Source organism: Egretta garzetta, unplaced genomic scaffold (genome assembly GCF_000687185.1).
Source record: "Egretta garzetta isolate BGI_Z169 unplaced genomic scaffold, ASM68718v1 scaffold54, whole genome shotgun sequence".
NCBI lineage: Eukaryota > Metazoa > Chordata > Aves > Pelecaniformes > Ardeidae > Egretta > Egretta garzetta.
The window spans coordinates 801,762-811,008 of record NW_009259313.1 but is presented as its reverse complement, the minus strand read 5'-3'; the positions used below and the strand labels follow the sequence as shown (position 1 = coordinate 811,008).

The following is a 9,247-nucleotide window of genomic DNA, read 5'->3' as shown; positions in this document are numbered from 1 at the left end:
GGTTGGACTAGATGATCTCCTGAGGTCCCTTCCAACCCTTACGATTCTGTGATTCTGTGATTGTATAATTTTAAATTTTTTTAATGTGTGCTACAACAGCAGCATGAGTAAGGTTGTTTTCTCATTCAGAAAATAAAATACTGATATAGGTGGCACAATTATAATGAATTTTTGTCAAAATGTAATTATGAGAGCTAACATAGAAATTACCTAGTTCAGACTCTACTGTAGAGTGTACTGTAGAGCAAACTGATAGAAAGTAACTGGCAAGAGACATTAAGGAATTACCAATATTTTAAATTATGAGCGGTAACTTTTACATTGCACTGTTTTCTAAACCTGATTTTTTAAATAAGCAGCTTTTCAGTTGATACGATGCCAACTGATTTTAATACAGACCCTTTTCTATTCTTCTTTTTTATTATTGATTAGAATCAAAGCATTTCGAACCCTCCAAGAAGCTCTCAAGTGCAACTATGAGCACTGGCAAATATGGGAGAACTATCTTCTCACTAGTACAGATGTTGGAGAGTTTTCAGAAGCAATTAAAGCTTATCACCGGCTCATGGACTTAAGAGAAAAGTACAAGGATACACAGGTGGGGAAGTTTTCATGTTAAGTCATCCTATATGTTCATTAATTTTTCTTGTGAGACAGAAAGAGATTTCTGCTAATAAAGGTATCTGTAATGATGGTACACATAAAAGTGAAGTTATGTAGGCAAGACATTTAATTTTTTGAGGTCTGGACTGTAAGACTAAGTGTCTAAAATAAAAGGACAAAAAGTAAAATTTTTGCGTCAGATTGCCTCAGACTTTGTGGGAGGACAGATATGAGCCTTGCAGTTTTAAGATCTGTTCTTAAATAAAACCCAATGCATAACCTCATCTTTCCATGTTGTTCCTGTATATCTCAGTATCAGGAATAATATAAGTTATTTAAAGAAAGGTAGACTTTTCCCATGTGTTTGAAAATTCCACAAATGAGCCTATGAAAGTGAATTATGTTTCATAGATTGAATGCGTTACAGTCAGAACATTGATACTTAATAATCGGAACAAAGAAAAATAAGGGAGTTATTTTGCTTATCTTTCACTGTAGTTCAGTTAACTTCTGTGCTTGTAAATGTACGCTCTGGATAAAATCTAGAGAGCCTACTTTAACAGCTTCAGCTGGGATGTTACCTTGCCTAAAACCAGGTCCGCATCCAAGCAGGGTTCTGTATGCTCAATGAAAATAGACAGATGAATCTGAAAGGCAGGCCAAAGAATCCCTTAAGCAGAGTAGTGAAACACCTCCAAAAGTCTTTGCAAAATTACAGGATCTGCTTGAACAGCTTCTGAGCTCTTAGGGAGTTTGTGTGGAGTACCAGGGTAAGAGGACCCAGCTGCTGCTGGGCATTGATCCCCGGAGTATGTTTGTTTTCTTGTTCCACAAAATGATTAAAAGTAGCTTTCCTGGATCTTGGGAATTTGAGTCCAGTGATGAGGAGAGAGAACGAACAGAATTAATTATGGTTGTGGAAGCATCTCATTTGTTAATGGGGGGCAGGGATCTTAAAAACTCTTTTCAGAATACTTTTTTAATAACAAATTGTACATGAGTACAATACTTACTACGATAGAGCCAACCATGCATTCTGTATGAATAAAATCTTTTGCATTCGACATGGCTGAACATTAAAAGATCTCAAACTCTCTTTGCACTAACAAGTATCTATGGAAAATAGTCTTATATATGGCAAAGATTAGCGTGTTTGGCAGCCACAGTATTGTGGTACTAGTGGGACCTGTGTGTTTATTCAACATCTTGTAGATGGTTGGCACTTTTTAATGGGTTTTGTCTCAATTATTAATTTAATCAACATTTTTAGGAGTGATCTACTGTATTATTTTAGTCAGATCAGCAGCTGACCGGGAACAGAACTTTCTACATATATTTGTCCTTTTTAGGTATTTTGAGATGATACAGACTTCTATTAGTGTGTTTTGTCAATTTTTATGTAGGATATTTTATCAAAATATTTAGGGATATTGCTTGCACTAAATTTCTATTTTTGTTATATAACTCTTTTTTTCCATCTTGTTCTCATACAACTTTTCTCGTTTGTACAGAAGTATATATATGCTATGTATCCTAAACTTTTTTTTGCATCCTAATTTTAACTGTGGCTGCTGATACGTAAAGTGCTTTATGGGTTCCATCATAACTTCTAATACAGTTTCCTCAATTAGAAGGATTTTACTAGTTGGCCAAGAAAAACCTCAGAGAGTGATTAAAGAACTTCAGAAAGGCTTTAATCAATAATCTGACAAGGAAGAGTATTCCCATAGCAAAACAACAAAAAGAAGCACATAAAACTAAAAGCTTCTGCTGAGATTGTTTACAAAGCTCACCATTAATTTCTGGGCCTCTCCCATTTGCCAGCTGGCCTGTTTTAAATAGAGATGGTCTATAAGCCTTTTGTGCAATTGCATTTTAACAAAGTAAAATCATGAGCATGAGTAAGTGGAAGCATACTCTTCTGTTTCCATGCAACATAGTATGATCTTCTCTCAGGTTATATTTAGCATTTGTAGTCATCGTAGATTTTAATTGATAGCTACTAAGCTAAATGATATAGTGTGAGAAAGAAGGTAGGAATTTAAAAATCCAGAAAAATAAATTTGCACAGGACTGGAAGAAGCAAGTTGAGTCATTGATTCCGGTTCTTTGTGAAAACAGAAAGCCGATCGATCACCAATCACTTAGCATAATCGTTATTGCAGAATACCCCTTATGAGACTGAATGCATCAATTAAGAGTGTGCAATTGAATAATAATTTGAAATGCCCTTGGTTTGTGTAGTTACATCATTTTTTTTAATTTTATTTTATTTCAGCATAGTATGAAGTCATATTCATAAATCACTAATTTCTTCTAATAACAGTAAGGCATTCGTATCTTCATCTGTGATTTCTGTTAGGCCATTGCTGTCTTTTCGTGCCAGACTTCTGAATACAGAATGTAGCTTTGGGAAATTTTGCTTCTAAACTATTCTAGTTATTTAACGATGTCATCCTTGTGGCAGAGGTTCTGAGATCAGGATATCATGAGGCTTGAAGATATGTATGTACAGATTCTGCAGACAGAATTGAACAAGGAAAAGCCGAAGGCTTCTTTATAAATGAGCAACAACGCAATAAAAGATTACAGCAAACGACATATTTTGAAAAGTCTTGGTTTCCTAGTATTCCCCTTAAAAGTTATAAGCATGCTTTCTTGCCTTCCTTTCTCGCTGGTTCTTAAAATTCTTCAAATTTACATATTCCTTTTAATGTCCATGAACCTACTGAGAAATATACCCTGAAAACCTTTAATATAGATGTTATGTAGTAAAAGATAAAGGCTCGCTGATTTATCTGTAGTTTCAGCTACTAGATCAGTCATTTAAAAGGACCAGAGGAGAAATTACCTGTTGTAATCATCAATTTAGCCTCTGAATTATTAGTCTGAGGTGGTAAATATACCCAAAAGATTTTTGCAACTGCTAATCACCTTACTTTGCACCACATGCATGTTTGTGGCGGCAAGCAATCTTTTCTTACTTGGAAAGTGGCAGTTCAGTGAATAACAAAGTTATTTTGTGGGTGGAAAAGCTGTATTGCCACATTGCTTTCAGAAACCAGAAGCTACATTGCTTTCATCCTGCGCTGTCAAAGAATATGAATTCAGAAGTATGGATAAATGGTTCCTCTCTGCAATTCTGTGTTCTTGAGAATCTGGCAAAATTTTTCTGTTACCCTTTCCATCAAATATTGCCAGTTTGTTTCTAATAAAAGGCTGCAAGAGCATGTTCCAAGGGGATTTTGAGGAACAAGGGTAGGAATTAATTTCTGGAGCTCTCTTTCTTTTAAGTAGCTCACTAATGATAATTGTCTTTTATTATGAAGCTTTAATTCAGGAGGGGCATGAAGAGAGCTCATAGACTGCAGATGTGTCATTTGGGATCTGGTGTCTGAGGGTTCTCTCCTTACTTGAGCACTGTCAAGTTTGATTAGTATTAGTGAAGCTTCTAAAAATGGTTTGACCAAGTGAATTTTTATATGAAAGGAACTGTTTGGAGAACGCTTCTGGAATGAGATTAACTGACAGCAATCGCAGCATTTAAAAATGTTTGGGTTTGTTTCTAAGGTTTTGTCCAATGGTGGGTTTTGTTCACTTCAGTAGATACACGTTATTCACAAAAGTAAAGGAGAAGGAGGAATGCAGATGGTGTGATGTCATACTAAACACAAACTCTCTGCACAGCAGTCATATGGACCCCAGTTTGTTAAAAGAGGCATTAAAAATAAATAAATAAATAAAAAGCTCTACTGCTTGTGTGGGATCCTAGGCAACAGAGATTGCGTTAGTAGTTTAGCATGTATGGCAGTTTAAAAATATCTCAAAGATATAAATTAAAATTTAACACTTAACCACCTAAAATAGAAAGCTGTGTTACACTGCTAATGCTTTTTGATAATTAGCACGATTCCCTTGCAATTTGAAATAGCTTTATTTAACAACCGGGCACAGCCAAGTAGTGTTAATGATTCATTACTGTTTAATGGACCCTTTAATCCGGGCATTCACACTGGTTTTATTTTAACCGCTGTAGTGCTAAAGCTTACATGATGAATTACAAAACAAAAAGGAGATAGATTGTTATGATGAAAGTGTAAGCAAAGCCTGAACTTTATGGGAACACGGGTAATTTTTCAGTCGCTAAATTCTACTGACTGAGGAAACTCGGGATTTTTTTCATGTGCGAACAAAATCTCATTGGCTTTAAAACTCTTGATAACTCTACATGATATTCATGTGAACCAATTTTTTGGACTTTGAGTAACAATTTTGTTAAACTGAGACGTTGATTAAGATCTCACACATGTACATGTGAATCCTCAGGACCAGATCTAGTTCCTTTTCAAATGAGAACATAGTTTAATGTTTTTTCTTACACCTCTCATGTTTTTTATTGCAATGCTGTAGTAATGGAAATATCAATAGTTGCTGGTGGTTTTCTATACAGTGATTATAGAAGACCTGATTCATTTAATGCTGGGGTTTAGTCCCTTAGACTTCAAATCACGAATGCAATATGAATTTCAGAACCTCCTGACTATTAATAGTTGATCATATTTTCTGTTATCTTAAGTGAAAATCCAAGCTCTTTAATGGAAAAGAAAAGAAAGAACAGCCGGTTTGTCATCTCATTTTATAAGGGCTATACTGTTACAGTTCAGGGCGGAGGAGGGGGGAGTTGTTAGCTGATGTTCAGATGTTGTTATGATTTCATATTGATTCTGAAAAGATACCAGAGAGATGTGTACTTTTTTTTCCACTTTTTATGTTACATAGATTCATTTCATAACATCATCAGCCACTTTATTTGGTTATTTTTGCCAAAGATTTCCTTTATCTGATAAAACTCAGTAATTAATTCTTGGGATGCTTGTTCATTGAGTCATTCTATAGAAGAACAATTATTTTAGGAAAATGACATATCACAAATACTAAATTGCATTTGTTTTTATTTTAAGTGTATTATACCTTGATACTGTCATAATTTTTTTATTACTGTCTGCCACTGAACTCCATCTTAGTTTGTCAGGATGCACCTCTGGCCTGCTTCTACTAGAGTAGCGGTATATTTGTGTGGTTTGGGGCTACTCACAGATAATCTTTGAATTTTTTTTTTTATTACTGTCTTTATTAATATTGCTATTGATGTGATTTCATTGTAAAACTAATATCACATGGACAAAAATGTTGAAGCATTAAAGCTGCCAAATGATAGCCTCACAAGTTAGGAAGTGCCAGCATGAAGATGTTTGTATATCCTTTACCGACCTATCTTGAATGCAAGCCTTATGAGACTTCCATTTTGGTTTTATCATTATTTCTTCCCCAGCCTCTGTGTCTCGTGCACTACACAGAACAGGTATTTCTCACTTAATAAGCCACAGCTCTTCTGGATTTTTTCTTCTAATTCACCATACAATCCAATGTCTTAATTTACATTTGCTGTTTCTCATGTTATTGAGAAGGAACTATGGCACGGTGAAACTGTTTTCTAATTTTCAGCGTCCAGTTTAGGACACAAAGGCCCATGTTTGTTTCTGGGACACCTGGTATTATGTAGCATTTCCTACATGCAAAGCCCAGCTCCCATAGAGTTCACCAGCAACTGCATGTGCTCAGCATTTCTGCAGGTCAGATCCCACATTCTCAAGCCAGTGACTCAGAAAGTACAGCCATTAGATGAGTATTTGTAAAAAGTTTGATTGAACTGACTTGACTAGTAATTCACCAGAAGTGCTCAGAGTTTCCCAAGGCAGCATTCTGTTGCCTTCCAGTTTTCATCTCATCTACTATACATCTTTCAGGCAGGTAGTTAAAGAGTTCCTGTAAACAGCAGTGTCTTCCATTACCTGCATTAATCTGGTTCAGCCTGTTTACTGATCTTTTGATACTGGTATTATAAGGTGAAAATATCTTTAGGATGCTGCCGCAATTTCCTATACCATTCTCTTTCACACTAGCCTGTCCCGGTAACCCAAATTTCTCTCTCAGCTCTTTGGCTTCCTCATCTTCACCAACCATAGAATCTTATAGATGAGGTTTAAATTAGTTGAATTACTCCCCTAATATTGCATTTCTTAGTAAATTCTATACTTTCTTATGGTACTGTATTTGTATTTTACTGAATTGCTCATAGAGACCAAAAATTACAGATATCATCATATATACTATGTCGATCTGAGTTGAAATGAAACCTTTTTCCTGCTGCTTTTTTAAGGTGCTGGCTATTCTGGTCAGAGCGGTAGTGGATGGTATGGCAGATCGCGCTGGAGAGGTAGCGAGTGGATTGAAGGGGAAATTGCAAGAGCTCTTGGGCAGAGTGACTTCACGAGTGACAAATGATGCGGAGATCTGGAGACTTTATGCACAACTTCATGGAAACGGACGGAATGGTAGTGGTGAAGATATTGAAAAGGTAAATGTGTCGTGAGGTATACTTCTTTATGGGTACACGCTTCCGATACAAACCTTCTGTTCTCTAACTATAGCGCTATAGTAAGACATGCTCTTGTTCCAGATGTGTTTTGCTTTAGTGTTTCTGGAAGCTTACTTTGTGCTTTTCATGTTGCTACAGCACACGTTTCTATTATCTAATAGGAGTGAGGTGTTTTACATCAGTTTTTCTGGATTTTTTTAAGAATACATCTCATCAATATTTAATTGTAGAACATCCTATCACAGCATATGTGCATTGCCTTGGAATTGTATTCTGAAACTTTTCTTGGCAGCAATCCAATGGCTATAATCTAATGGTGGTTGTTGCTTTTTTAAAATTGGAATCTTTGATTCTGAAGACAAGTTGTTGCAGCTTCTGGAAAAGACTGGATTTTAATGGCGTGATCCAGTGGCATCATAAGCCATCTATATTCTTCTTTGCAATCACTGAGGGAAAATGCATTTGATAGTCTATACCACAGTTAGTGTTTCCAAAGTAAATGTGCTTTGTCCTTACTTAGCTTAAAATGGAATTAAATAATGCTATTTAATTCTTAATCTGTTGAACCATTGGTTTCTCTTTACCCGTCTCTGGTTTTGCTACATTAACTTCTATCTCTTATTCTTATCACTTCCCAGGTAGAGTTGATTGCATTTCCAAAATAACATTTCCAAAATAAACACTGCGCTGCCAAAAGTGTTTACTTTGTTGTAATCTGAAGTGTGCTTTGCATTTGGTATTAACTTTCCAAAATTCAAATAGCCTTGCACGCTCCAAAAATACTTACGGGTTATCAGATCTTCACTGAAGCTGAAAATACACGAGGTCAGATTCAGTATGTGTTTCCTAATGCGGGTGTGCCTTTGGCCTGGGCAAAAATGTCAGTCTGAAGGATTACTTGTCGCTTGATATCAAGTATATTGTGCATATAGTTGGGCCTACAAATTGTATGCCTGTGGGATTAAATTTACAATTATTTGGGCCTTGCTCGTTGTCTTCCTCTTTACGCTTTGTCCTGTGAAATAGCTTGGTTAGTTATTGCTGGTGTCCGTTATTATACCTCCGATTCCTCCCTTTTTTCCTTCCGTATTTTTCTTTACAGCTGAACAATAAAAGAGATTTGGCCTATTTAGAATTCAGAAATACAGACACTGCAATATCCTGTAATATATCCTCAAATTCTTACTCAGACAGGCAAAGTAGCAGAGGCCCTGTCTATACTATAAATGTAATCGTTTCAGAATCTGGTTACATCACAGTATTTTTCACTAACCCAGTTAAAAAGATGGTTTCAATTTGTAGAGTAGACAGGACTTTAACTGTGTTTCCTAATCAGACTGGTTATGGAACATGGTCTAGCTTGTCCTGCAAAATGGAATGATGTTTTTAAATACTTAAGGTGTGCTTACATGTGTATCCAAGTATCCTGGTACCATAGATATAGATCATGAAAGAGCAAAACTGAGTACAGACACAGTGTAAAAATTAATTTTCAATATACTAGATAATCACTGGTAGCTTTTCTGATACCATCTTATAAAGTAAAAATGTTAAAAATGGTATTTATTGGCTTCACTGCCACAAGCACCGTCATGTGTCTGTCACATATTATGTCAATATAACTATCTGTAGAAGAATTCTAGAGGTATCGTTGCAATTTTCCACCCATATTTACTATGCAAAAGGTCAATGAATTCTGAAAGGGCATTATTTACTATATTGTGGCATCATATGACAAAGAGATGGGAACAGATCTCTGTGTCACGTACAAAATGTAGGGTTTGACCTTTATTCCATAATGTTACACCTTATTTAGTGCAGATTTAATTATATTTAACCAATTTTGTTCCTAACATTGCATTTGAAAGAACAACCTTGTATGTCTGGCTACTGCAAAGGGTGGATTGGTTGTTGGGTTTTTTACCTTTCTGTTCTGCTGCCGTATCTGATGCCATGAATCACTAGAGTCTACAGTTACAATTCACAACAGTGCTTTGTAAATTGAATCAAAGTCAGACAGGAGTGTAAAACTATTGAGGTGTTGGGTTTGTGGGGTTTTTTCTTTAGCTTAGCATATATTTACTCTTACACTTTTATGCATCCGACCTGCCACCTCATTCAGTACTTCATTCTTTCCTATGCTGAATGCAGTCCAGTCCACCCCTTTCCCACTGAGGAATCTTTCCAACCTTCAAGTTTCCTGCT

At 35.9% G+C, this 9,247-nt stretch overlaps 1 protein-coding gene across 1 annotated transcript in view; it reads left to right on the top strand.

The window, feature by feature from the left end:
- The window catches only part of TTC27 (tetratricopeptide repeat domain 27), a 150,874-nt gene that overhangs the window by 133,743 nt on the left and 7,884 nt on the right, over window positions 1-9,247 (top strand). The window contains exons 16-17 of the mRNA XM_009636416.2: window positions 433-598; window positions 6,824-7,021. Coding sequence (XP_009634711.1) covers window positions 433-598; window positions 6,824-7,021 — 364 coding nt within the window. The remainder of the gene's footprint in view (window positions 1-432; window positions 599-6,823; window positions 7,022-9,247) is intronic.